This window comes from Taeniopygia guttata, chromosome 1, assembly GCF_048771995.1.
Source record: "Taeniopygia guttata chromosome 1, bTaeGut7.mat, whole genome shotgun sequence".
Lineage (NCBI taxonomy): Eukaryota > Metazoa > Chordata > Aves > Passeriformes > Estrildidae > Taeniopygia > Taeniopygia guttata.
The window spans coordinates 109,961,471-109,989,426 of record NC_133024.1 but is presented as its reverse complement, the minus strand read 5'-3'; the positions used below and the strand labels follow the sequence as shown (position 1 = coordinate 109,989,426).

The 27,956-nt window shown below is 40.2% G+C and overlaps 3 protein-coding genes across 4 annotated transcripts in view; 2 read left to right on the top strand and 1 right to left on the bottom strand.

Annotated features, from left to right (window-relative positions):
* The first annotated feature begins 68 nt into the window (after nt 1–68).
* On the top strand, nt 69–15,325 carry PWP2 (PWP2 small subunit processome component). The gene is made up of 21 exons (XM_002189955.7): nt 69–159; nt 270–382; nt 1,020–1,114; nt 1,475–1,574; nt 1,901–2,044; nt 2,468–2,603; nt 3,043–3,263; nt 3,743–3,886; nt 4,612–4,682; nt 5,273–5,409; nt 6,479–6,627; nt 7,242–7,389; nt 8,402–8,552; nt 8,899–9,079; nt 9,989–10,136; nt 11,036–11,144; nt 11,442–11,507; nt 11,658–11,876; nt 12,944–13,094; nt 14,131–14,205; nt 14,354–15,325. The coding sequence occupies exons 1-21, from the start codon at nt 142–144 to the stop codon at nt 14,511–14,513; spliced, it is 2,736 nt and encodes a 911-aa protein (XP_002189991.4). The 5' UTR covers nt 69–141; the 3' UTR covers nt 14,514–15,325.
* Nucleotides 15,326–15,844: 519 nt separating this feature from the next.
* GATD3 (glutamine amidotransferase class 1 domain containing 3) lies at nt 15,845–23,383 on the top strand. Of its 2 annotated transcripts, none has more exons than XM_012569508.5 (7): nt 15,845–16,298; nt 18,756–18,808; nt 19,457–19,570; nt 19,906–20,025; nt 21,216–21,308; nt 21,628–21,784; nt 22,387–23,383. In XM_012569508.5, the coding sequence occupies exons 1-7, from the start codon at nt 16,185–16,187 to the stop codon at nt 22,513–22,515; spliced, it is 780 nt and encodes a 259-aa protein (XP_012424962.5). In that variant the 5' UTR covers nt 15,845–16,184; the 3' UTR covers nt 22,516–23,383. The 2 variants fall into 2 exon arrangements, with proteins under 2 accessions (XP_012424962.5, XP_072791508.1); XM_072935407.1 differs by lacking the exon at nt 15,845–16,298 and adding an exon at nt 18,162–18,183 and having other exon boundaries at nt 22,387–22,536.
* A 1,122-nt stretch (nt 23,384–24,505) lies between these two features.
* LOC115496994 (myelin-oligodendrocyte glycoprotein) overlaps nt 24,506–27,956 on the bottom strand; it is a 36,775-nt gene continuing 33,324 nt past the window's right edge. The window contains exon 8 of the mRNA XM_072935398.1: nt 24,506–26,356. Coding sequence (XP_072791499.1) covers nt 26,283–26,356 — 74 coding nt within the window. The 3' untranslated portion in view covers nt 24,506–26,282. The remainder of the gene's footprint in view (nt 26,357–27,956) is intronic.

Genomic DNA, 27,956 nt, shown 5'->3' with positions numbered 1-27,956 from the left:
CCTCCCTTCCCCTCGCTCCTGCCCCTTTCCCCGGCGCATGTGTGGAGCGCGGCCCTCAGCGCGCGGCCCTCAGCGCCCGCCCCTCAGCGCCCGCCCCTCAGCGCCGCAGCCCCGCGGCCGCGCTCCTCACGTGTGGCCGCCATGCGCTTGGCGTACCGGGTGAGCGCAGCCCCCGATCCCCAGCGCCATCCCCGCCGTCACCTCCCCCTCATCTCCCCCGATCCCCATCTCCCCAGCCCCTCTAACCCTGCCCTTTCCTGCCCCCGCAGTTCTCCGGCCTGCTGGGCACCGTGTACCGCCGCGGCAACCTCAGCTTCACCCGCGATGGCAACTCCCTGCTCAGCCCCGTCGGCAACAGGATCTCCCTCTTCGACCTCAAGAAGTGAGAGAGCGGCGGGGAAGGGCCAGCGAGGGGGTTTTGGGGGGAATAAAGCTCTGAGCAGGTTGTGGAGCCCGACCCGTGCGGCTCTCTGGGATGCTCGGCCTGCCAAAATATCCTGGAAATGTCTGCTTTAGCATTAAAAGGTAGAAGCCTGCCTAGTGGAGTACCTGTCACGGTGTTATGCAGGTACACCCATGAGGAGAATAGCAGAGGAATTACGTAAAGGTGTATTTCAGAGGAGAAAAAAGAAAGAAAAAGGAAGAAATAGTTTTGTGTTTGATTTAGTTGTATGATTTATTTGTGTGCTTCTGTCTTGTATATAACAAAAATAAGGGCATCATCAGCCTTTCCTGTGTGCCAGAGTTGTGGTCGATGCTCCCTGTGCCTGCATTCCAGTCAGGAGCCTGTCCCTTATGTAGAATTACAGACCGTGCTGGACTGGAAAGATCATCGAGTCCTGGCCCTGCACAGAACAGCCCACCTAGCTGGTGTTCATGGGACTCTGACAGCTAAACAAAGTTGTGGGGGTTTCACATTAAATTTTGTCTGTGTTTGATACCTTAACAAAGGTATCAAACCATATTTCATTGACGCTGAAGATGTTCATCCATTTCACTCTCCTGTGTTTTTGTTGCAGTAACAAGTGTGAGACGTTTCCATTGGCTACACGGCTCAATATTGTGTGCGTGGGGCTCTCTCCAGATGGAAGCCTTGCCATTCTAATTGATGAAGGTACCTGCACAAAGAGACGTCTGTTTTGTAAAAGAATTCAGTAAAAATGCAGCTTGGACAGGAGGAAATATGTGTTGCTAGGAGTTCAAGCTTAGCACAAAATTAAAAGTGGTCTGTTTTAAAAATTACATTAGACTTTTTGGGGAAGGTATCTTTATTTACAAAACTCTAAAAATAACTTGTTAACAGAATTTGGGTAGTGTCTCATAATTTGGACTGTATTTTTTTAAATTGTAATAATATCAAGCACACTATCTTGAGAAGTTTTCCCCCCTCCTCTTTAAGAAAAGAAGGTTTGCTAGGGTTATGATTTCTTTGGGAAGGCAATTATTCTCATGATCTTTTTTTCTGCCCTTACAGAGGGAGCTGCCTTGCTTGTGAGTTTGATTGGGAAATGTGTGATACATCAGTTTTATTTTCACAAGCCAGTTCACAGTGTCAGCTTTTCCCCTGATGGCAAGTAAGTAAAGAGTGCATGCTTCAGAACAAACCAACAGGAATTGCCCCATAAGCTAATTGTGATTACGAAGACATCCTAACCAATTTTTGAGGCTTTGAGATTTCATTATTCAAGCTCAGTGATTCTTCCTGAAGGTTTTCTCTTATGTAATGCTTAATCTGCAGATACCTTGTTTTTTGTACAAAAGCAATCAATTTTTATTGTTTCAGTAGTGCAGGACCCTCTTTATTATTGTATTGTTTCATTGTATTGCAGTCTGTACTGAACAGTTGTTTGCTTTATCAGCTTTGTGTGCAATTATGTCTTTTTCCCCCCCTTTGTGCCAGGAAATTTGTGGTTACAAAAGACAATCTTGCTTACCTGTACCATGCTCCTGGGAAGAAAAGAGAATTTAATGCATTTGTTCTGGACAAAACCTACTATGGCCCATATGATGAAACAACTTGTATTGACTGGACTGATGATTCCAAGTGAGTTGTTAAACTGAAGCACTGTTTACCTGCACATGTTGATATTTAAATGCACGTTGCTGTCCCATTTTCTTTCATCTGAAGTACTGTACTAGCTTTAAAAATTATGTCTTTAATTAAAAATATAATTAGCCAGACCAGAAAGTAAAAAAAAAAAATGCACGTGGGGATCAACAGTGGATTCTTACTTGAAAATGCGTAGTAATTCATAAAAGGAACATATCTTAGGAATGTGAGCAGGGTTGACCTTTTGAATGTGTTTTAACCCCTTCTACCTCTGCTCCAGTCACCAACCATAGTTTACAAGACTTGTTTGATAAAATTGAAGTGGTGCCTGCTGGATTTGAGCTCAGAACATTCTCCACCCAGGGAAGAGTTTTGCAGTCCAGTGGTCTAATTTTCTTTTCTATTTTTCTTTTGCAGATGCTTTGCAGTGGGGAGCAAGGACATGTCCACGTGGGTGTTTGGAGCAGAACGATGGGCAAACTTGATCTACTACTCTCTTGGAGGCCATAAGGATGTCATAGTTGCCTGCTTTTTTGAAGAGAACAGCCTAGATGTATGTATAATCACACAACACACTTGAATTTTAGTATTAAAATAGTGGAAACAGAACCTTATTTGCAGGTGACTGTTTTAACATTATCTCAGAATTCAGAAAATACAGAAGTGTCTCTTGATTGCACTGTCATATAATTATGTATTTAAATTTGCTTCCCCAAAACATTATAGCTTTAAATATGAAAAAATAATTTAGATTAGCTGTAATGCTGACTACGGGTAATGAAATTACATTTGGTCCTTGCAAAATTTTTCTGAGGACTGGCAAATAATTCACCAGTTCTCAGGACAAGTAAAACTTCCAATTCAAAGCACCTTGGATTCTGTCCTGAGAATAGAATGCACACTTGCAAACCCTTCTGCAAGTCCATATTCATATTTTTTGAGAGCACAGAGAATAGGTATTGGGCAATATAATTTGTGTGTTTGTATTGTAGCTGTACACAATTAGCCAGGATGCAGCTCTGTGTGTGTGGCAGTGTGACACTGAGCTGGATGGTTTGAAGCCCATGCCCCCTAAAGATGCAGCAAAGGAAAAGAAGGCAGCAGAAGATGATGAAGAGCTGCTTGAAGAGCCAAAGGGTGAAGAAATTCATGGGAAAGCTGATCCAAGTGAACAAGAGACTAGAAATAAAGTTAAATATTCACGTGTTGCAAAGTAAGTGGTTTTCAGTTACCAAAAATCCCAAGTTGTAATGGGGATTTATTGTACTGTTTTTTTTTGGTTTTTTTTTTAATCTGTTATGACTTATTCAAAGCAGTATAAAACTGTCCAGGATTTAGAAATTTACTGCAGATCCCATTTTAAGTAGTTCTGGTAGAACTCGTGGCTGTGTTGTCTTGGATTATATTATGGGCACTACCTTTCATTTTCAGAATAACAAGTGTAATTTTAACAATATAAGAAATACTGGCTGGTGGTGTGCTGTTGTTTGTAACTCAGAAATTGTAAATGGGATCTTTACTACAGTACCCTAAGTCTTGAAGCTTTGGTTTGTTGCCAGAAGGGGTTGGTTGACTTCAGGAGATGACATAAAGGTGGCTTATGAGCCTCTTTGGTGAGCTGCTTGGAGATGCAGTTCTAACAACACCCTCTTCTTCAACACTCACCTTTTTTTCTTGTTTCTTGGGTGTCAGGTATTTTTTCAATAAAGAGGGAGATTTTAATAACCTGACAGCTGCAGCCTATCACAAGAAGACACATCTTTTAGTCACTGGTTTTGCTTCTGGAGTCTTTCACCTCCATGAGCTTCCAGATTTCAATCTGATCCACTCCTTGAGGTGAGGTATGGGGTTGTCACTGTATTTGGTTTGGTTTTTGTGGGGGAAGGGAATAGGTTTCTTTGCAGGGGTTTCGTGTTTGTTTGATTGAGAACACATCATGTTAAGCAGTGAAGGATCAATAAAAAGAGCACAAAAATCTTAAAATGTGACGGTCTATTTAATACTGTAATTTTTAGAAAGGCAGAACCATAAATTTATGTAATAAATACCATATAATTCCACTCTTTATTCTGGAAAAATGAGGTCTGAATAAGGAAAATACTCAGGAGTTTCTGGTTGTTGGCTAGACTTCTTTAACTCTGTCCAATATTTTCAGTTTCTGTATAGAAAATATTAGCTGGAAAGTTCTGCCTATGTAAAATTACCTGTAAATTGTGTCTAAGTTGAGAAATCAAATCAGATTCTCTTCCGTAACTGTAGAATGCCAGCTAAACAGTTTCCATGTACAAAAAAAAAAAAAAATCCACCCTATTTTATTTTCTTAAACTTGAGGAGTTTTACTCTGTTGGATCTTTGGGATACAGATACTCAGTTTTCATTCTGAACAAGGAATGTTTGATGGTTTGGAGTGCTACAAAGGAATGAACTTTGTGGTTTTTGATGTCACAGTGGCACAGAAGTTCAGTAAAATAATCAAACAACTTGCTTGAACAGTGCTAATAAATATTAGACTTGAAGTTTTAACACCCAAGTTTGTTTATTGGTTAATTCTTTTACTTCAGCATTTCAGACCAAAGGATAGCTTCTATTTCTATCAACTGCACTGGTGACTGGATTGCCTTTGGATGTTCAGGTTTGTCAGGTTTTTTTGGTGTGTACTCATGAGAAAAATGGGGAATGTGGTAGACATAAGGCCCAAATTCCCCTTGCTGGTTTTGACCCCAAATGTTAAATAATTGATAGTCTCATAGCTGTGGTGTCTCAATATAGTAAAGAAAATATCACTGATTAATCTGTCACAGAATTCTGATGATTCAGGAAAGTATTTTGCTGATACAGGAAGAAACACATATTTTATATAGGAAAGCTCTTAACAGAGCTAGGGAGACCTCAGGTCCCTTGTAGTTAATTTCTGCTTTCATTCTGGGATGTTCTCTCTCTCCCTTTGCCACATGTTGCCCATGGCATTTTTAAAACCTGCCTGGATGTTCCCAACATTCCCACCCTGTCCATAACGGTTTGCTTGAAACCCAAAATTTTACTTTTATATGCAGCCTTGCTTTTCTTTCCAGCTCATTTATCAACTGGTTGAAAACATTATTCCAAGTAACAGCTTGTGGGGGAAATTTTTGGGGAAATTGCCTAAAAGTTATAAAAGGAAAAAGCTCTTATTGGGACTGGAAGATGCAGAATTCAACCTGTCTGTTCCTGCTGTGCTCACAGGTCTGGGTCAGCTCCTGGTGTGGGAATGGCAGAGCGAGTCCTACGTGCTGAAGCAGCAGGGCCATTTCAACAGCATGGTTTCCTTGGCATATTCTCCAGATGGACAGTACATAGTAACTGGAGGGGAGGATGGCAAAGTAAGTGAGGCAATATTGCTGGAATGTAAACTTCTTATAATGTACTAAGCAGCTTGACTTTCCATTTTATGTAGAAAGCTCCGTTACTGTAATTGGTACATATTTTTATTATTATAAAGTCATACTCCTTTCTTAAATGTTTTGATTTCTCTCTCCAGAGTGTATCTATTTTGCTTTTTTACTACCCATGGCTGCAAATTTCATCACTTACTCTTTCTAGTAGGTGATTTTTAAATTATTACAGGTCCAGTCACCATAAATGCAAAAGTAACTAATTCATCAATGTTAATTTATTTATGGTCTCATGGTATCTTGGGATGAATGAACTTCAGCCGCCCAACTTCTTGCCCTTTTAATAATTGTTTTTTGACATGAAATGGATTTCTAATTATTTGTGCAAGTGCAATTATTTTTGGTTGAATGTCCCATTCCAGAAGCTTGTTATTTAAAAGAAAAATTTACTTCTCATGGACGACTTGCATTGAAATGATAGGCTGTGTGTACAGGGGCTTTTATTTTAAAAGCTGTTTTGCCACAATGTCTTGGGACATAAATGGGATAACAGTAGTAGCTGACGTCCTATCAAAACTTTTAAATGTCAGAAAAAGATCTGCCATTTCATGGTTTCTGCCATTCAGGATGAAAATTGGCCAAAACCAAGAAGTCTCAAACTGCAGAAAGCTAAATGCATAACATTTTTGTTCAGTTAAAAAAACAAACCCAACTGGAATATCATCTCAATTGTGCCTTCTGTAATGGCTTTAGAGTCGGTTTTGAATTTGCTCCTGTCAATATGAGCTTGAATGCTCAAGATGCTCACCAAGTGTTACTTTCCTTTATTAATTTGTTTCAAGTTTGTGTCTATCTCCAGTTAGATTTTTATGTTGCAAATGTGTCTTAAGAGGTTTAATGATAAGCTGTAGCCTCTTGACTGCTATTACTGAAGGTCTTTAATGCTGTTGCAGGTTTCTAGAATTAGGTTTTCCTTACTCTGCTGCTGTCTTGCCCTTATTTTCTCTCTTTACTGATGATAGAGATTCTAAGAAGTCTTTTCTTGTCTGTCCTGCAGGTGAAAGTGTGGAACACTTCAAGCAGCTTTTGTTTTGTCACCTTTACAGAGCACAACAGTGGTGTAACTGCTGTAACTTTCACTTCCACTGGTTATGTTGTTCTGAGTGCTTCCCTCGATGGAACAGTGCGTGCCTTTGATCTGCACAGGTAACTCTTTGCCTGAAAGCTTTAGTGTCTCATTTAGTCCTCAGCTTTCACACTCCCCCCAAAATACAGCAAATTGCTGATTGCTTGTTTGAAGTCTCATAAGGGTGAGCAGCACTGCCTTACTGGTTTTTGGTTCAGCCTTTGATTTGAATTTAGATAGTAATTAGGAATGCTCTTACTCCATCCATTTTCTGTGAAGAAAATTCTGGAAGAACTTTCCTCAAAGAAGCTGGAATTCCAGGAAAATCATTGTCTGGCTTGACTCAGATGGGGAGAAGGCACTTGCCTAACAACACTTTCCATAATGTAGTACAGTTGTGCACAGAACTGGGTGTGTAAACAAGCCCATGTTTCTAAAAAATTGACACATGCTATTTAATAGAAGAAAGCTCCTCAGAATATTTCTGTCTCCTATTTCTGCAGAGTTTCTCATTCTTTTGGATCTTGCAATCATTCTGAGGCATCACATCTAATTTTATAAAAACAGTATTTTTTCTGTACGTAGCGTAGAAGTCTTTACAAAACAAATGAACTCCCTGTGTAAATAAGCTTGTTAAACACACATTTAAATCTGCATAAAATGGTCTCATAATTTCTTTTCACCTCTTCAACAGGTACCGGAATTTCCGTACCTTTACGTCTCCACGACCAAGTCAGTTCTCCAGTTTAGCTGTGGACTCCAGTGGTGAGATTGTGGCAGCTGGTTCCCAGGATTCCTTTGAAATATTCATCTGGTCAATGCAGAGTGGGAGGCTGCTGGATGTAAGGACCCAGAGTGTTGGGAGGGCTTGAATTTAATGCTGTGTGGAGTGTGGTGATATTCAGCAACTTTGGGATTAGTCAGGGGGTTTCAATACAACGTGAAATGTTTTGTTATATTTATATTCAAAAACTGGAGCTACACTATGTTGATCTCAGCATTGTTTTTTTGTTTATTGCATGGAGCTCACCCTGAATTTGTGTGGGAAATAGTTTTTAAAATTTTTGAGTAATGAGCTCTTTCTAGTGATGAAGTAGCACCAGTATTGCTGAGCTAGCACATGGCATGAGAATCTTTCGCTCCTTGTTCAGAGATATTCTTTTCCACGTATTTTCTGCAGGTAATGAAGAAATTGTAGTTGTTGTATTAAAACTGATACAGATTTCATGAAAGGTTTTGCTGGAGCAGAGCAGGGACATGATTTTTCAATTATTTTTTCAATTCTTAAGCATTCCTGTACATCTTGTACAACTAGAAGAGCTTGATGGAATACAGATCACTTCAGTAACTCAGGATATACTTGACTGGATCTCCAGAATTTTTTGAGTTTAGTTTCTTTCCTTGATTTTTTTTATTTTTGAGGAGTAGGAATTCCATGAAATTAAAATCTGTTACTCTTATTCTCAGTGTTTTTATTTTTGTTTTTATTCTGAAGTGTTACCAGCTGCAGGGGATACTGAATTCTCAGAGCAATGACTTGGTTTTTCGCAATTGATCTGATTGTTTTGAAAGGAAGGAGGAAAATGGCACACTGCATTCCTAAAGTGTGTGCATAGGAGTTGTTGTAGGTGCCTATATTTTGATAGCACTTCCGGGAATTTTTTTAAAAACTTGTGAAAATAAAAAGTTGAGAATCACTGGTGTGTACCATGCCCTGTGTCCAAAAGTGATCTCAAATGTGTGTGGACAAGTCAGACATGGTTTATTGGCTGTATCTGGAGTTTACTGAATGCAGACTACACAGATTTCAGCTTCTTTCACCTAATTTGAGGTTATTTTTTCTTCTCTTTTTAGGTCTTAGCAGGTCATGAGGGTCCCATCAGCAGCTTGTCCTTCAATCCAATGAAGTGTGTTCTAGCCAGTGCCTCTTGGGATAAGACTGTAAAATTATGGGATATGTTAGACAGCTGGAGAACTAAGGAGACATTCATAATGAACTCAGATGGTAATTTTTGCTTAATTTCTCATCTTTTATCAAATACAAAAATACTGTGTAAAATATGTTAACAACAACAAAACATGTCAAATACAGAGAGGCTCGTTCATGGAAATGGAAATCAGAAGTTCAGATACGTCACTTTTGTATTTGGTTAACAGTTCAATAAATACTTTAATTCTAGCTCAGCTTTATAATTAGCTAAACATTTGTATGTTGTCCACAGGAAAAAGTACAGTCATACTTTTTACTCTTAAACTTTTTCTAATAGCTAAGATCCTAGAAAAATTAAGGGTATTTTCTTGGAAAAGCATCTGACTGCATTTTTAACTGTTATTAATTAAATTATTTGCAGTTCTTATTGTTGCCTTCCGTCCTGATGGCAAGGAGCTCGCAGTTGCTGCTTTGAATGGCCAGATAACATTTTGGGATCATGAAAATGCAGTGCAGACTGGCTCCATCGAGGGCAGGCACGATCTCCAGATGGGGAGGAAGGAGCTGGATAAAATAACTGCCAAGCAGGCAGCCAAGGGCAAGTACGTGTCCAGGGGGCTGCAGTGACAAGAGGGTGCCACGCTGCATTACTTTTGAGTTGGTTTTCCATTTGTTTTCTACATGAAGATTGCAGAGTGCATCTGCTGTTCAGATATTTCTGATTCTGATGCTGGATTTTAAAAGCCTGCCTGACATCTAGATGCCTCCCTTTTGTAGGTGGCTGCGTTCTATCAGCGGTCAGCATCATTCTGAACCTGTGTTCTTTCTCATCAGTTAGGAACTTGGGTTGCCAACATAATATTAAATTTCTCAGGCCAAGGTGTTAATTTGCTATGGGTTAGGTTTTTAGTAGATATCTTTCTGCAGAAATACTAGTATACAACCATTAATGTGTAGAAACTATTAAATTTTTTAAAGGCAATTAAAGTATGGGGTTTATTGCACATTGCTATGCATGTTAAGTAATGTTTAAAATCAAGTTGAATTTCTGTGCTCTCAGTAATTATATCAGAGAAATGTTTTTCTCCCCACCCCCTTTTTTTTTTTTCCATATTGCTTCCAGTCAAAACAAATAAAAGAAACAATAACTTTTTGGAAAAAAACAGTATTTTTTGCTGGTGAGCTCTCAACCATGTCTTTCAAACATGCCATGGCACTGGTTTTTCTGTAGCTCTCCTGACTGTTTTTTAGTGTCATGTATGATGTAGTTGAGAGCTGTGACTCAGAAGTATGGAAGTATTTAAAAAAATTGTTGAAGTTCAAAATTGTCTTTGATTCATAGTAAAGCACCAAACGCTTTGTAGTAAATGTGTGTGTGAAATACATACCATGTGAATGAAGATCTCCAGTTTTCCCATGGAGTAGTTATTTTCTGAGACTTCACGTTGTACTCCTGTCTTTTAGCTCAGATGTAGCATGAAATTAAACTGCTTTCTCTTTTTCTTTACCAGATCTTTTACAACCCTGTGCTATTCAGCAGATGGTCAGTCTATTCTGGCAGGTGGATTGTCAAAATTTGTCTGCATATATAATGTCAAGGAACAGATTCTTATGAAAAAATTTGAAATTTCATGCAACCATTCTTTAGATGCAATGGAGGTATGTGAGCGCAGGAGTCTTTTTTTAATTTCCTCACCCTCACAAGACTTTGGTTTTGATATAACATCTCATTAAGAGTGCTTAATGAATGTTTCTTAAGGAATGGGTTTATTTTTGTGCAGGAGAGGGGGAAGGAAATATTCTTCTTGGAACATAATTAATTCCAGAAACTTTCCAGATTTGTAGTGTGCTTGTGTTGAATGGACAGAACTCTCAAGCATACTAAGTTAGTTGGCATTACACTTAAAATGGAGGTGAAAATTAAAATTACCAACCTTTTGTACTAAGCTAACTCCCTGGATGTCAGTTTGTGTTAGCAAAGAAATGAAGGATTTTTTTTGTGGACACAGAGCAACATCACTGACCTTTATAAACTCCGTTTGTGTATATTGCCAAATGCCAAATTAAATTCCTTCAGAAGTAAAGTGAATTATGAAAAACATTCAGAAGGAAAATATTCCAGTAACCCTTTTCACCATCCCCTTACCAGGAAAAATGGTTACTGTATCTCACTGTGGTTTCAAGTATCCTTCCTTTCAGCAGCGGTTTATGAGCTGGTGTAGCTCAACATCTGGCTTGAAAGAAAGTGAACAATCTGAAACAGAATCATGGAGGGGATGGGTATTTAGAAAGGGGGACCAGGGAGGTCCCTAAAATCTCACTTACACTGTGAAGTCCCTAAAACCTCATTTGCAGTGTTCTGACCACACAGCTCTTGCATTAGCACAGTGCAGTTATGGAACCTGCAGGGCAGAAAGAGTAGGGCTGCAGCTGAGGAAGCAAACAGTTCATCTCTAGAGTAGAACAAAGCTCTAATAATGTGAAACCACAGTCTAAACTGAGCTCTGCTGTTTGAGAAGAGATTCAGTGCAGTGAACGGAACTTGCATGTTTTTCCAGGAGTACTTAGATCGGAGAAAAATGACAGAATTTGGCAGCATGGCTCTGATTGATGAAGGCGGTGGAGGTGACGAAGGTGTTGCCATCCCTCTTCCTGGAGTAAAAAGAGGTATGGCTTTGATTTTGCTCTCTTGTTTCTACTTTTATGTGCATCAGAACCTTTGACACAGATAAGAAGGGTTTGACTTGTTTAACTCAGTTTTAACATCAGGATTACAAAATTTGGTCTTGCCACTTAAGCTGTAGGATCTCTTGGACATGGACTGTGCCTTCCTTAACCAGTCTTTAATTCTGCTAGGTTTTACCATGCTGCACATTATTTAATGGTAACATCATAGTCAGGGTTGATTACTAGACTTTGAACTTGTGGTGAATCTGTTAAATCACTTCCAAATTTCTCTTTTAGGTGACATGAGCTATCGACACTTCAAACCAGAAATAAGAGTGACTTGTGTGCGATTCTGTCCTACGGGTTAGTATCAACAGTTAATTTAGGATTTTTTTCTTTATTATTCCACATAAAACATGTGAAACATTAGAGTACTGGAGGATTATCATTACTCTTCTGTTTCCATTCTAGAACACCCCTCTTTGTTGTTAAATACTGTTATTTCTCTTCTAGGACGAAGCTGGGCAGCCACCACCACAGAGGGTCTCCTGCTCTATTCACTGGACTCTGGGCTAATTTTTGATCCTTTTGAGCTGGATATCGATGTCACACCCAGCAATATCCACAAAACACTTAGTCAGAAGGAATACACTACTGCTATTGTCATGGCCTTCAAGTTGAATGAAAAGAAATTAATTCAGGAGGTGATAGAGGCTGTCCCTAGCAGTGAAGGTGAGTGGATCTGCCATGAAACTGGGCTGAGCTAGCTGTAAACAGACATGTGTTAAGATAAGTTGAGGTGTGAAGGCAGACTTTTTAGTGTTAATTTATATTTAAATTTTACCATCTACTTCATGCTCATTCAGTGACTTCTCAGCATGGAATTTGATCAGACCTAGAGGTGCAGGCAGAGTTTTTGGATGTCATTTCTCAGAAGCAGCTGATGTTGGAGGGGCACTTCAGGTTTAACCTGAGTTAGCACTGTGCCTGTGTGATGAAGACCATTAACCAGTAGCAAGGATGTAATCAGCAGTTTGAGGAAAGTGATGTGGCACCACATCAGGAGTACTGTGCCTGGTTCTGGATCTAAGAGCACAAGAAAAGACATTGATATTCCAGAACACCTGGTGGAGAGCTTAGAAAATTATTGGAAGGCCAGAGTACAACTGAGGAGAGGCTGTTGTAATCCCCTGTTAACAGAATGATTATGTGCCTGTTTCTTAAGCAAAAGCTGTTTTTGAGAATGGATTATATATAATGAGGTCATTTAGTTATATATGAGATTATTTTGGATGCTTCTAAATAGTGTTTGTGCTGTGCTGTTGCTAACAGCATTCAGACACTTCCTGTGTGGGCAGGTGACTTTGCTGTCTTTTCAAGTATCACTGCCTCTGATTGTTGTGCATAACTAGTTCCACTGAATACAGAAATCTGGGTGAAGTCAGGAGCAGCAACAATAAAGTCTGTTACTTTAGAAAAGAGGAGAACAGGGTGGAAGTAAAAATGCTGAAGGAAAGCTGCTGGGAAGAGTACTCTGCTAGGAGGAAGAACTTGGGAGAGGGAGGAGTTAATTTCTTGCTTTTAAATACAGTAGTGTTTGGAAGGTTCAAAGGAGGAGCATTTATCCCCTGAGAGATTGTGGTACTGTACCCTGAAATACAGCACTAAATATCCACCACTTGGAAAAATGCAGCTTTCTTTTTCTTCCCCCTATGCTTTCCTGTGGTCTCTTTCATGTTATTCCAAATAGTAACTCAACTCTATTGAATGTTCATGGGCTTTTTTTCCTTTTTGCACAGTTGATGTTGTCTGCTCATCACTGCCAGACCTGTATGTGGAGAAGTTACTGGAGTTCCTGGCCTCTGCATTTGAGACCTCTTGTCACTTGGAGTTCTATCTTATTTGGGCTCATAAGTTGCTTATGCTGCATGGACAGAAGCTGAAAACAAGGTGAGATCTCGTGAAAGTCAAAATGCTGACAGGGATAGTAAAATTAAAAACCTGTTAGTTTAAGGCTTTTACTTAACATATACTGACATTCTAGATAATGTATGTACTACAATTAGAACACTTCAGTTTTACAACTTCTGTATGATAAAAGTTACAGTTTGGACTTGATCTTAAAGGTCTAAAGATTCTAAAAAGTGTGTGCGACAGAATTGGAATATGTTACTGGATTTGTGAAGATACATTGCAAAAACATTTTTCAAATACAACAGGTAAAACTTGCTTGAGTTGCTTAGGCAATATCTGCATAATGATTTCAAGAGTGATAGTAAGATTTTGGCAATTGTGTTTTTAAACAATTATGAATCTTAAATGTAACTGAAAGGTGATGTGCAGGTATTGATTGCAGTTTTACAGACTTAGCTTATTACAGCTGGTAGTACTCTGCCTTCCTACAGAGTACTTCATAACTACACAGGCCTGGTCTGTGAATTATATTCAGCCCATCCCTAATATGGAATTTTTAGACTTCTAAGAAAAACCAGACAAATTTATAAATTTAAAATGGGTTAAGTGAGAGGTAATCTGAGGAGGAGTCCTGCAATTTAAAAAACAGTGCATTGCGTAACTCCTCCGTTGCTTCAACGTAGGTATTAATGTTTTAGTTACTGAAATGACTGGAACAAAATCTCTCCTTTTGTTCCTGCTAAAGTAGGAGAGGGCAATTTAAAACAAACTCCCCCTTGTTCAGAAAGTCTTGTAGTATCTGAAAGGAGCTGTCATTGCTGCAGCAAGCAGAATTAGCTCTTCAAGATGCAGTTGGACATTAGAAAAAATATTTCTCACAATATATTACCTGTATTGAGTGTAATCATTGTGGGCAGAGTCAAAAGCAGAGAGCTTTTGTTTCTTTAGGATTGTCTTAAAAAGTTGGCATTGAAGTTGTATGCTTGGTAGAATCTTTAAAATATAGAAGAGTTCTAGATTTCCATATGTAAGCATGAACTGCACTGCAAATTGCATGTTTTCTCCATCCAAGGTCAGTGAAGCTGCTCCCTGTGATTCAGTTCCTTCAGAAGAGCATCCAGCGTCACTTTGAAGATGTTTCAAAGCTGTATGTATTGTTACATTTGCAAGTCCAAATCAAAAACCTGGAGTGATCTGGGGGATGACAGTGTGCTGTTAAAACTTTTCAGACAGTCTTCTTTTAGAGTTGTTTTTATCTTAGGAGGAAAACAATGTTTTCCTGTTTATTTTTACAGCTGTGAGTGGAACATCTACAACATCAAATACGCCTTGGCCATTTCACAGCAGCGGGGCATGAAACGTCCAGCAGAGGAAACACCAGGAGATGAAGAAGAATTGGATTCTGACAGTGATTATCTTATGCAAGAAGTTCATAAGAATAATTTGAGTTCCTAATTAGTCCTTGTGTGAGAAAGAAAACCTCAGACAGTATTTTATACAGTGGTATTCACTGAGAATGAGTGGCCCTCATAGTGGCATCAGTTCCTAACAGTGTGCTGGAGTTCCATGGGAGGTAGTGATGGAAATGTAGGATATGCCATGGATGGCACTTTGCCTATTTCTTGTACTATTTGGCTATAAACTTGACAGCATTGATTCCTTGATTTACTGATTTATTTTTTTTTTATATAATTCCTGATTTCAAGTAAGAAAAAACAAATGTTTGTAGGGAAATTTAAAGTACAACTGGAAGAAGTTTATTCTTTATTACAAATGTCTTGAACATTAAGTATTGTGAATTTTATAGTGCAGGCTTATCCTACACTGGTCTCTGAATTTTAAAAAGGATAAAAAAAAATTCTTAATTGGAAATGTACTGGTCTAAACTTGTTTTAAATGTTGTTTTACTTGGATTTAATATGTACATATTTCTGGAACACTCTTTTCTTAGTTCTGTAACCTCCAAACCTGATGAGATTTCAGTAATGAGGAGAAATGAGGACCCATAGCAGCAGCTATTGGAGAAAATTTACAGAGCTTTACAACTTGTGTCGAGGTTTGACTGACAACCTTGAGATACCCTACTGAAAATTTGTTTGGACATTACCAACTCAATAATGTAACTTAAACTGTAAGAGAATGTGTTAAAAATGTCATGGCTTGTTGGTTTTGGTTTTTTAAAATTCTTTCTTTTTTGATGAAAACCCTTTCTTGTCTTTTTTTAAAATGTTGTTTATTAATACATTAAAACAAGAAACTTTTGATTCCCTCTGCTTTTGTGAATTGATGAGAGAACTGGCTAGTAGGAGCGGGGACCTGAATACAAAGACTTGGGTCTGTCCTTGTAATACTTTCAAGCCACACACTAAAAGGGCTTTGTTAATGAAGATACTGCAAATATTACCAATGATTCAGAATTGAGTTTCTCAGCATATTCTGCTCTTCTGGATTTGTCTTCTGGTCATTTTTCACTGTTGGAATAGAGGAGAGGTATAAATATTAAAGGTAATTGCAGTGAGGTCTCCCCTCAGTCTCCTCCAGGCTGAACAGACTAAGTGCTCTCCACACAGCTTCTCCTCATGGTCTTCACCATCTTCATTGCCCTCCTCTGGATACTCTCTGATAGTTCAATATCTTTCTTTTCAGCCTTTCATTCCCAGTCTCTGTACACCCAGGATTATCCCATCCCAGGAGCAGAATCCAGCACTTTTCCAATGTTCAAAGAGATGTTGATTGCCCATCTGTCTGATTCATCAACGTCTCTCTGCAGGTCCTCCAAGGACCCAAAAACTCCTCCCGGTTTTGTACCGCCTGCCAACTTGCTTGTTTTCCCTCTCTGATTTCCGCACCGTTACCTCTGTACCCTCAGTCCCTTCCCACCGCTGCCATTCCGGACGAACAAGGGTCGGGAAGGGAACGAGGGCCCGCGGGTCCGGCCCTGAGGCGGGTCCGGCCCTGAGGCGGCCCCTCCCCGCGTCCAGGGGGCGCCGCCAAGGGCGCGGCGGCCTCCGAGCGCGGCCATCCCGGTTCCTGTGGGGCTCCTCCGCGCTCCTTCCCGGCTTCTCCGCTGCCCTTCCCGGATCCTCCGCGCCCCTTCCCGCTCCTCCTCCGCCGCCGCCCTCAGCCATGCTGGCCTGCCGAGGCCCGGCCCTGTGCACCGCGCTGCGGCGAGCAGCGCCCGGCGGCCTCGCTTCCTTCCACTCCTCCGCCCGGCGCTGCCGCGCCGCCCGCGTCGCCGTGGTGAGTCATGGAGGAGCGCGGGGCCGGGCGGCGCTGAGGAGAAGCGTTTGTTTCGTTTGTTTGTTTTTCCGCTGTCGGGCTCTCCTCAGCCACCCCCGGCCCTGCAGCCGGGGCCGGTGCAGGGGAGGGTTTGTCTGGGAAAGCCTCGCCTGGTGGCTGCGACAGCTGGAAACGCTGGAGGGAGGCTGCTTGTAGTTCAGAAACTTGGAGGAAGCCAGACCAGGAGTGGGAAACATGTAAAAATTGGCGTCTGTGTGGTTGTAGGGTTATAGTAGTTCAGGTTGGAAGGGACCGCGGGGGCCAGCCCAGAGCACACGGCACAGGGTTGTATCTGTACGGTTCTGGAATATCTTCAATGAGGGACACACCATTCCCTCCTTGGACAATTTGTCCCAGTGCTCAGTCACTGCACGGGAGGGAAATTCTTCCTCATGTTCAGGTGGAACTTCCTCTGCATTAGTTTATGCCCATTCCTCTTGTCCCGTTGCTGCGCACCTCCGAGCAGAGCCTGGTCCATCCTCTGGCACCCCCCATTTAGATATTTGTACACATTAATGAAGTCTCAGTCGTCTCTTCTTGAAGCTGAAGAGCTCCCTCAGCCTTTCCTTGCAAGAGAGATTCCTCAGTCCCTCACCCATCCTCACAGCCCTCCACTGAACCCACTCCAGGAGCTCCATGTCTGCTTTGTACTGAGGAACCCAGGAGGATTTAACTTGAAATAGTTTATAGTGTTACAGGGTGAGGTACTGGCAGTGAATATATTGGAACTGGGTTATGCTTTTTGGCAGGAGGGGGTGAAACGTGTTACAAACACAGAATGAAGCAAGGAGGTGGTTACAGATTGCCAAAGGAAAATACAGGCTGTAAATGGTGTCCCAAATGGATACACAGCTTTGGAACTCTGTGGACAGTCTTTGAAGCTCGAGCTTTGCATAATCTAGACAGCATTAAACATAGAGAAATGAGAAGAAATGAAGAAATTTCTTCTGCATGAAGAAATCTGTTTGGGACAGAATTGGTTTGGAAAAGGGCTGGTCCAAATGGCAAATGCTGGTCGAAATGGCTAAAAAGTAACCCAACAGGAATGCTGTCAATTTAGCAAGTCACAGCTTTTTAAATAGAGCTAGGAAAAGAAATGTGATTTTTGACATTAGTGATGTAAATTTTTGACTGTAGTAAAAAGCTGGTACTGGAATAACAAGAGTTCATATACAGAAGAGTTTACAATAATAATATTACACTATTTTGGTTTCACTGAGTTTCAAAAAAAATTTAAAAGTGTTGCTCACAGAACATAACCTTTAGTACAGTTGCTTGTCTGTTTATTCAGTCTAAATTAAATGAAGGATAAAACAAACAGTATTGAAGTAAAAGGCAGCTCTTAAATATAAGAACAGGATTAACATAGACAGAAAAACATTCATGTATCATGCTCATTTGGTGAAGTGATGGTGATATTTGGTGAAGTGCTGCCCATGATAGCAGACACCTGGGTATTGAAAGTACTTTCAAGTCTAACATTACTAGATAAGACTTTTTCAATTATGAGTTTCTGTTCATGTGTCTGTGTTTAAAACCTCTCAAGCGTGAAAAAAACTGAGGGAAGACCTGGAAGGAAGAGCTTAAAGTAAAAAAAAAAAAAAAAAAAGAGAGAAAAGGAAATTGACTTCTTAACTGGATTTTTTTCTTTCAGAACAAAGAGCCAACAAAAAGCCCTGAAAGAGTTCATCTGTATATTTTCAGGAACTAGATAAACCTTTGGATTTTTTTGTTTCGTTTCATTCTTACAATGGCTTTTAAGAAAATCAAGTTTTTTCTCCTTCTGCATTGTCAGATTCTCCACCCACACAAGGGTCGCTGACTGCTTTGTACTTTTTATCCTCTGGTGTGTATAAACAAATTTAAAGTATAATTTCAACATTGTTAAAGAAAAGTATGGCTAATATGGCATAATTGTATTACTGCATTAAAAATGATTTAGCTGTTGATCTCTGATGCAGATGCTCAGGTAAGATACAGCAGCAGATAAAATAGTTTATTTTAGGTGCCACCTCAGAGTGCATTTCTGTCCCTCTTTTGGTTGATGTGCACCTGGATGAGGATGTGTTCCACATGGATGTGGACACTACATAAGAAAGATGAATGACACTCAGAACAACCCACTGTGTGCACAACAAAAACATTCCTGAGGGTAACATGTCAGTTTATTAACTGTGGTATAAATATGTCAGCCAGGAAATAAATAGTGGTTATTTCTGAGCCCTGTGATGGGTGCTATAAATAGGAAATGCCAGTTCTGCAGTGTGTCAAGTGGTGACACCAGTGCTAACAGCATGGTGTTCACTGGCATAGTAAGAGCTTGCTTTTAAATTGTTTGTTAACTATTTTTTAAAATCTTACCTTATGGAAGATCCTGTGGGGAGTTTCATGCAATACTCTGTTGTTTTCTCACTGCAGGTCCTGTCTGGCTGTGGTGTCTATGATGGCACAGAAATCCACGAGGCATCAGCGTAAGTTGCTTTTTGGGGCTGTGGGCTCCACAAAAGTCTCCATTACATTGCAGCAGTTTGTTTAATTTAGTTTTGCTGTCTCTGGCTGTCAGAATTACCCTGAGAGATGAATGATTAAGCTTTCTCACAGTTATCTCACAGCCTAATTGTGAGCTCAGGCTGCATTCTTGAAGAACTCAGTGATTGTCCAAAGATGCAGCACCGTGCATGTGATGCCAGAACAGTGAGTCTGAGAGATTCAGACTCATTGCTTTCTCTTCAGAAACAGGAATTCAGAGTTCTAGATTGAATCTCAAGAGAGTCAAATACAGACTTAATTTCAGAACCACTTGAGTTTCCATTCCTGGGGCTAAATCTAACAGCAGAATTGTTAATGCTTAAGTGGAATTAACTCTACTGTGAATTAATAAGAGATATGTCACCTAGACCTAGATTAAATGTTAATGGCTATGTTAATTGTGGGGTTCTTCTATAACATTTGGGATTTGGAGAAAGGAAGCCTTTGTTGTTCCTGGTTGCCTGCTTTGGTAGGATGTGTGTTTATCCTCATTTTTCAAAGTCAGTTGTTGGAATATTTGTAGCAGGTTTGGGGGTCAGATAAAGCCTCTCCCTTAAAGTTTTCTGCATATTGTATCTCCATGTTTGTAGTGTACTGGTTCACCTGAGCCGTGGGGGAGCTGAGGTTCAGATGTACGCTCCAGATGTCCCTCAGATGCATGTCATTGACCACAGTAAAGGGCAGCCAGCTGAAGCTGAGTCTAGGTAAGTCTCTGATGTGTTAGGCATTCTCCAGATGTAGCAGCCTGTAATGGCTCTTGTAGCACTTGGCTGAATGCCTTTAGTAGCTTTATGCCAACTGTGGTGTTTTCTTGGAGAGAAGATATTACATGAGTGTTCTGGACTTGATTATATGGAGTCTGTCAGTGCCTGTGTTTCCCAGCAGTAGCATTTCAGAACCATCAATAGCTTCAGTTGCTAAATACCAGTGTTCTTGCTTCCTCCCTCCTCACCCTCCTCTTCTTCTGCAAAACTTTATTTACTCTGTTCTGCATGCAAATGCTTAATTAATCACATTGCTTTATTTCTGGTTCTTCAAGGAATGTTTTAGTGGAATCTGCCAGAATTGCTCGTGGTAAAATCGCAAGCCTGGCTAAGCTCACTACAGCAGACCACGATGCTGTGATATTCCCCGGTGGATTTGGAGCTGCCAAAAACTTGTGAGTGCCAGCTAAGCATCAGATTCCTCAACTAAATAGTCAGCATTAACTATGCATAATCAGCCTGGCAAAGAGAAGGCTTTGGGGTGATCTAACTGCAGCCTTTCAGTACCTGAAGGAAACATGCAGAAAAGATGGAAGGAGATTTTTTTACAAGGGTCTGTTGTGACAGTACAAGGGGGAATGGCTTCAGACTGAAAGAGAGTAGGTTTAGGTGAGATACTAAGCAGCAGCTGCTTGCTGTAAGGACGGTGAGGCACTGGAACACGTTGTCCAGAGAAGCTGTGGATGCCCTATGCCTGGCAATGTTCAAAGCCAGGGTGGAGCAATCTAGCTGAGGGGGAGTTGTCCCTGCTTACGGCAGAGGGGTTGGAACAAGATAATCGTTTAAGGTCCCTTCCAGCACAAACCATTCTGTCACTTTGTGAGCTAATATTCACACAATAAAATCCATAAATGGCCTTATTTACTACATATGGAACCCCTAATTAGTAAGAATAACTCCTTTCAAAGTCTTGTCATTGTCTTGTTTTAAATTCTCTGAACAATGTTGATAAGAATTCAAGAGTGTACATAATGCTTAAGAAGTCCTTTTTCCTCCCCCTAGTGGTGTTTCTTTTTGGGTCTGAGGGAAGTGGAGGTAAAACTTAAATGGTTTCAGATGCTTGTAGGGTTATTATTCTGTTACTTCCTCTCTACCAAAAAATACCCTGTTGCTTTATAATTACAAAACAACAGCTGACTCAGAAAAAAAAAAAGGAAATGAAAAGTGTTACCCATGTGGAATACTGATTATCTTGCTATTGAGATGCTTTTTTGTTGGCTTGGGGAGGAATTAATGTTACTTCCCTTTTCTTCGTACATATTTTTCTTCTTTGAAAAGACTGCTGTTCAGCTTCTCAGTAATCCTAGAAAGCTGATTTGATGATTCTCATTTTTATTAAGTAAGGGACTTTATGGCAGACCAAAGTCCCTTATTGTATTTAATGTATTACTGCATTAAAAATGATTTAGCTGTTGATCTCTGATGCAGATGCTCAGGTACAGAGTCATCTACAGAGTGTTTTTAACCAATTTTTTTATAGCTGTTCAGTTTGGTATGACCCTTTGGAGCCAGTTTCACGGCAGACAGGCAATATCTCTGTTTGTAGGTTTAAACTGAGCTTTGTGTAAGTTTCTTGTTGTGACAGATCTACCTTTGCTGTTGATGGGAAGGATTGCAAGGTGAACAGAGAAGTTGAGCGAGTCCTGAAAGACTTCCACAAAGCAGGGAAACCTATTGGGTATGTATGTGAGTTGGGTGGCATTTGTTTGAAAGTGTGAGCATGGAGACAACCTGTGTCTTGTTGAAATGTGCAGTTGTTGGAACTGGAAAAAGTATCTTCTGTTTTGTATCATTTGCAGCCTATTTTTAAAATGTGTTTTTCAAGATTTGCGTGTGTTGGTGTTTGTCAGAGAAGAAGCTGAAGAAATGCTGAGAGGAAGTTGCCTTGTGATGTATCTCAGATATTCAAGGCTGTGTCCATTTGAATTTTGTCAGTTGTGAGCAAGTTCTGGAATAGTGGTGGTGTAGAATTACTCTTACAATTCCTTCTGTTGCAGCCTGTGCTGCATTTCCCCAGTGCTGGCAGCAAAGGTGCTCTCTGGTGCTGAGGTGACTGTGGGCCACGAAGAAGAGGAAGGGGGCAAGTGGCCTTATGCTGGAACTGCAGGAGCCATCAAAGAGCTGGGAGCAAAACACTGTGTGAAAGACGTAACCATATCCTTTCCTGGTAATTTCCATCTTGGGAGGCACTTTAGAAATGTGTCATTAAAGGAATGAACACATGTAAAAATCTGTGTTTTCCACATAGATTTTCATGGGAACATGCAATGGGTAGCAGATAGCAGTGGTGCAGTGCAGGACTAGAAACTCTTCTGTACACAGCTGTGTAGCTACTGCTGTGTAACTACACACTGGGAGTTAGAAGTTGTTCTCAGGCAGCTCCCTTGGGCACCCAAGTGCTGAATGAATTTGCACATAAAACTGGCATGGGTTACAGCTGGTCAGTTCTCTTTGAGATTTTAATTTTTTTCCTGAAGTTTAATGCTGCAGACTGTACTCAGAGACATTTTACTACCATCAGTGAATTTTGTAGGGTTTTTTTTTTTGTGTTTCTGGGTGTTTCCACAGGTTTCTCATGCAGCATTTGTATTTCTGGCAAAAATACCTTGTCATAGCTTGGATTATAGGTTGCAGCTGTCTTTACAGCTGCATGGTATAGCATATTTGGAGGAAGTTTTTATAGGATAGTGGAGCAGTGCTGGTTCCTTTTGCAGGCAGCATCTGCAAGTGCTGTGTTTTCCTTAACTCCTTTTTACGAAGCTCATGTGGATACAAAAAATAAGGTGGTGACCACCCCAGCATTTATGTGTGAAACAGCATTACACCATATCTTTGATGGCATTGGGGCAATGGTAAAGAATGTGCTAAAATTAACTGGCAAATAAAATCAGAAATGTTTAAATTTAGGTTGTAGTATCAAACATATCATGGACCAATGGAGACCTTTGCACCTGCTTGTCCTGCTCACACTCTAGTGAATGCTGATATGAAGCTGACTGATTCCCAGCTGCAGGATTTTCCATGCCTTTTTGAGAGATGGGCATTGCAGAGGACAAGGAGCCTGGCCTGAGACACAGAGGATTTTCTTGAGCTGTTCCATCTGGAGAGAGCTGACTGGATGTGTTCTGAAACAAAATCTTCCCAACACACCGATGTCAAACCAGTTGTAAGGGGGAAAAAGAGACTCAAGGCTCTTTCAGAAGCTGAGGGCAGATGTGTTGTAGGGATTTGGCACATGGCAACATATTTAGTGGACGAAGAACGGGAGTAGAGGAATGAATGTGTGGTTCAAGGTGTATAAGCTCAGGCCTGTATCTGGGAACTAACAGCCAGGGTCATCTGTTGAGGGAAAAGAAAATTGGGATCTTCCACATCCTAATTTAATCCGGTATTAATGAAAAAGTTTTTGTTTAAATTTCGAAGAATCCCACTTTCACAGAGCCATTCTGAGCATTGATCAGCAGCAGGACGCAACTGCCACAACAGCAGCACTTTGAAAAACTCATCCATTGGCCCATTATATTTTTAAAAGGTCTTGAAATGAAGAAGAGAATAATATCAGCTGACGTGACGCACAACTCTTAAGGACAGCACCCCTGTTAAAGCAGTTGTATGACAAGTAGTGAATGGAAAAAACAATCTCAAATTATCCTAACTTCCCCTGCTTCAGGGCAATAAAGCTTTCCCCAGAGAAGTATTATTGAATGTCTGGAATAATGATGTATAAATAAATTAATTTCTGCCTTTATCTTATCCTTGGCCTTTTACTTTTGTTTGGGAGCTGCCTTACACTGGTTGGTACATTTTAGCAGTTTTTCTGCTTTTCAGTTCACCAATTTTGTTTATTTTTTCCATATAGAATCCAACAGACTGTTGTTCTCCACCTCTTCCAAGTTTTTTTGTCACCTTTCTGTTGAGCAGGACACAACATTTCTCAAATTCAAACAAACAAGCACAATGACACCCCTTACCTTGAAATAAAGTTTCTCTTCCATGACAGACTTGCTGAGATGAACCCATATTTTCAAGGGAGAATTGTTATGTTTCATAAATGAATCTACAAGCCTTAAACTGAGTTGGTGTATGGCAAATGCCACTTGTGGCTGAACACTTGCCAAGCATGTGGGGTGACATTTTTTTATTTGGGTGAATGAAAAGAAACGTGAGTGTGAGTGTTGGGCATGCTCAGCTTCGTCAGTCAGGGTTCAGGAAATAAGCATTTTTGCTTATGGGGCCTTTCTTTTGTCACTACTAAAAGAAAAAATCACATCTGGATTTAGAAGTTTGTTTTTCAGTGCTGGCACTGTTTTCTTGGGGGATTTCAGAGATTGCCTGAGCAGATCAACTCCAGTGAGGTTACAAAGGACTCCTACACAGACACCAAGTCATTGTAGAAGTAGGCATAGTTCATAAAGTGAATTTTGGACATTTCTCTGAAACCCTTTTTGCTTATGCATCAAATTCTTCATGAAATTTTCAGTATCAAGTTGCTAAGAAACAGAATTTAAAACACTGCCACTATATGATTCAGTGCAAAAACACCCCTTTATGAGCTTTGCTTGTACAAAGTGGGTATTTTTAGGATCCATTTTACACACAGAGGCTTAGCAGAGAATAGGAGGTCATTGTTTATATAAAATGCAGTAACATTTTAAAGTGCATGTGTTCTTCACATCTGCAGGAGGTTTAAAAGAAATTTGGTAACAGAGTGTCATGCAGCAGAAATGGTATTGGAATCTCCAGTGTGGAAGAGCTGTTGTGCCTGTGTTAACAGCACCTTCCTCTGCTTTCTCTAACAGCTCTGGGTTAAACCTTTCCATGAACTTCCTCACCACAGCAGGGCTGAGGGCTGGAATTTAACATTTCTCATATCCACAGTTCCTGGTAAGTGAAGCTGTGGTGGCACAAAGCTTCCTTAGATGCTGAATCTTCAGATTCAGGTGCTCTGAGAAAAAGGATGATCTTTCGAAGAAATTGCTGTTACTATCAGTGAGCAACTGTGGGAAGTTGCTGGTTGGTTCATCCAGATGGTGCCTCTTTACAGTTCTCAACTCTTTTTACCCTTTTTTAATTTCCCTGAATTTAGAGAGAATTGGGTTTTTTAAGGGAGAAAGAATCATACACCAGAATTGCCTTTCATTTTTAAAATTCTCTCTAATTTCCCAGTAATGTGCTGACCAGAAGCCTCTGATACACACATTTTCCAAGGATTTGGTGGTGTGGGTTTTTTTTGTTGTTGTGAAGTGTTTTTTGTTTTGGTTTTCATTTTTTGTTATCAGAAGAAAGTTGTTTAACTTTGGTGGAAGATGTAGGATTGTCATTTTGGCTTTCAGCCTGTGTAAATTTGGAGGGAAATTCCATGTGCATTTAGAGATTGTTGTTAAAGATTTGTCTGCAAAGCTGGGATTTTCCTTTCCTTCAGTAGGGCGGATTGGAGCTGGTGTGGTGTTGGCTACTCTCAACCAAGTGGACAGGAGTTCATGATTAATATGTTTTACTAAATGCTACCAGAAATAAGAAGTGAAAGAGGCTTCTTGAAGCCTCCACCAGGAGTCATGCAATACCTGGCTTGTGGATTCCTGACATTTCTTATCTTTGGGAAGCATTTAAGAGCTTTGTGCTACTGAAAGGTAGTTGTAATAATTGTGTTCCTGCTCGGGTTGCTTTTCTAGTGCTTGCAGGATTAACTTGCAGGGCTGGGAGGAGTTGCTGCCTCTCAGCTGTGATTGTTTGTCCCCTTTTGCCTCATTGATGGTTACACACAAACCCCTTTTTGTGAAAGGTTTCTCTGCTGGTTGTTGCAGCGTCCACAAATTTGGCAGCGGTGCTTTTCTCTTCTAAAAGCAGAAATGTTTTTTAGCCTTTGGTTTGTGGCTGCAAGAGACACTTTTATTTGGGGAATAAAAAGCCAGCAGAGGGCACTTGGTGAACAACGTTCTGTGCAGGGTTCCACTTACCCAGGGGCGATATTCCAGCTGTGTAACACCTGGAACGTGGGGCAGTTCTGTAGGGCAGTTTTTTGTACATTTTAGATCCATATGGAGAATAAAACAAGTATTTCTTCCTCCTAGCTTCACAATAATAGATAGGACATCCAATTCCATTGCAATGAATGCATTTGTTCTGCTGTGTTGTTAAGATTAATTTCTTCAGCACAGTTATTTATCCCCCTGAAAATATAGTAGCAAATACACATCAGTTAAGCTCTAGCCCCTTCCTGTGATACAAATATCTCGGGAAAAAAAGTGTAGTATGAAGTCATAAAGATACACAGTGAGGTTTGGGGTTTTTTAATAAGGATTTTTTTTTTGTTTTATTTTGTTTCCTTGTTCAGGTTTTATTTAAACTTTAGTGGTGGAATGGCCAGTATGACTGAAAATGAAGGTTTGTCAGGAAGAACTTTTATCAGACCTAGAAATATCCCTGGAAGGAAACACACTGTTTCTTGAAGTGTCTGTGGCTTTGCAAGCTAGCCACATGTGTGAATATGCGCTTATAATATTTGTCAGAGTGGGAAATTAGATAATCCTCCACCTGCAAATAATTAAGAGTTGCCTTCTTTCCAGTGCTTGAGTCTTTTGTTTGACCTAGTTTTCTTCTTCATGTGGCTTCAAATGCCTGAGAGGAATCTGCCTTATTGAATGGGTGAGCCTTAGCCCTCAGGAGAATTAAAGAGCTGATATTTGGTTATTTTCTCCAGGGTGATTCCAGTGGTGGCCAGCATCCCTGCAGAAAGAGAGAGGGCAAGAGAAGGGGCTAAACTGGGACTATCCCAAAAGCTGAAACAGAAATTGCAGTGAGGATTGCAGCACCATAGCCACACGATTTCCTGCTGCATATTTAAAAATAAACATCATCTTTGTTTGTTTTCAGTATTTTTCCATACTCTGTTTAACTTCTGAGTGTCAGGCCATGGAATGATTGCCCTCAGGTTTAACTGAATTAATGGTGAAAATTCCAGTCTAATGGAAGGTGTCCCTGCCCATGGCAGGGGCTTGGAACTGGAAGATCTTTTAGGCCCTTTCCAACATTATAAGATTTTATGATTCTGCATCAAATGTGTCCATATTAATTTCTTGCTGATGTTCTCTATGGGCCTTTTCTCCCACATTGCATGAAACTAAAGGGAGCTGACAGAGGAAGGCATTAACCAGTTAATCTGCCCTTGCTGTAAACTTAGAAAAACATGATCAAACTAACTCCTGGTTGTCTCTTACCAGTGTCACTGCCAAATATTGGAAAAAAAATAACTGGCTTTTACAGCCATTCTTTGGCAATAATAATGTCCAAAGAACTCTTAAAAATTTCTTTAATGCAACACATTATCACCCATTTGCTCCTGCCATATGGAATATGTAGGTGTGGGCCACCAAGGTACTGCAAGTGAGGGAAGTGGAGATTACTCCTTAAATGTGTGAATTGTTTTTGTGCTCCTTAGTTTTCAAAGCAATCCCTCTTGTTCCCAGTGAAACTCTGGAAGACACAAGAACTGTCTGCTCCTCACATTCTGCAGTGAGGGAACTTTCAAGACAGACACCTCCTGTGTCATCACCCAGCCAAGGAAGGACATGTCAAGGCCAGCTGGTCACTCAAACCTTCACTTGCAGGAAATTGGAATGGTGGTTGTAGATAACCACTGGGAATGGCATGAAGTACAGCTCTGGGAAAATATAATAAACAGGGACATTTAAACATCCCAAGTGCTGCTGCAAATCTGAGTCACAAAAAAGAAGAGTTGTAAACAACATTCAGAGGTCACCCAGGCCCTTCTGTAGTCACACAGCTCACACTTGTCAGTGGAGGTGCTCACACAGCACAGAGCAGCACACAGAGTAATTAAATTTAAAAACAGAGGGATGATACAGCAAGGAAATAAGTGTTATTTTCCCAACAAGAGCTCAGTATGTGGACTCAAGTATTAAAAGTTTATGCCAGGTGAAGCATTTTAAAAAACATGAAAGCATCAGAGTCTTATTCATATCATAGCTTTACAAATCAGTTTTAATGGGCTTGATTTACAGGTGATAATCTATTAACAACAATTTTTTTCAATGACTTTTTACAGCAGACATAAAAATTGAGTTCTACTTTATTTTGGGTAAAGTTGGTAGAAATTACATAGTATGTAATATGGCTCCTATGTTTATACTGGGCTTATTACTAAAACTTTTTAGTTCCATATGCAACACACTGGATTCATCTGTGTTCTTGTGCAGTTATTACAAGGGTTTTATTTTCAAAATAAACTCTGAGAATAAATTTACATGATTTGACTTCTAATATTTTTCAGTTTATGGCCAAGAAATTATGATACTGATAGAATAAA

Excerpts from the sequence above, each read along its gene's own strand:
- GATD3 (XM_012569508.5), top strand. The coding sequence starts at position 16,185 with ATGCTGGCCTGCCGAGGCCCGGCCCTGTGCACCGCGCTGCGGCGAGCA. Across the intron at positions 18,809-19,456 it reads GAAATCCACGAGGCATCAGC|TGTACTGGTTCACCTGAGCC; the intron begins GTAAGTTGCTTT and ends CCATGTTTGTAG. Across the intron at positions 20,026-21,215 it reads TTTGGAGCTGCCAAAAACTT|ATCTACCTTTGCTGTTGATG; the intron begins GTGAGTGCCAGC and ends TTGTTGTGACAG.
- PWP2 (XM_002189955.7), top strand. Across the intron at positions 9,080-9,988 it reads AAGCAGGCAGCCAAGGGCAA|ATCTTTTACAACCCTGTGCT; the intron begins GTACGTGTCCAG and ends TTTCTTTACCAG. Across the intron at positions 11,145-11,441 it reads TCTTCCTGGAGTAAAAAGAG|GTGACATGAGCTATCGACAC; the intron begins GTATGGCTTTGA and ends TTTCTCTTTTAG.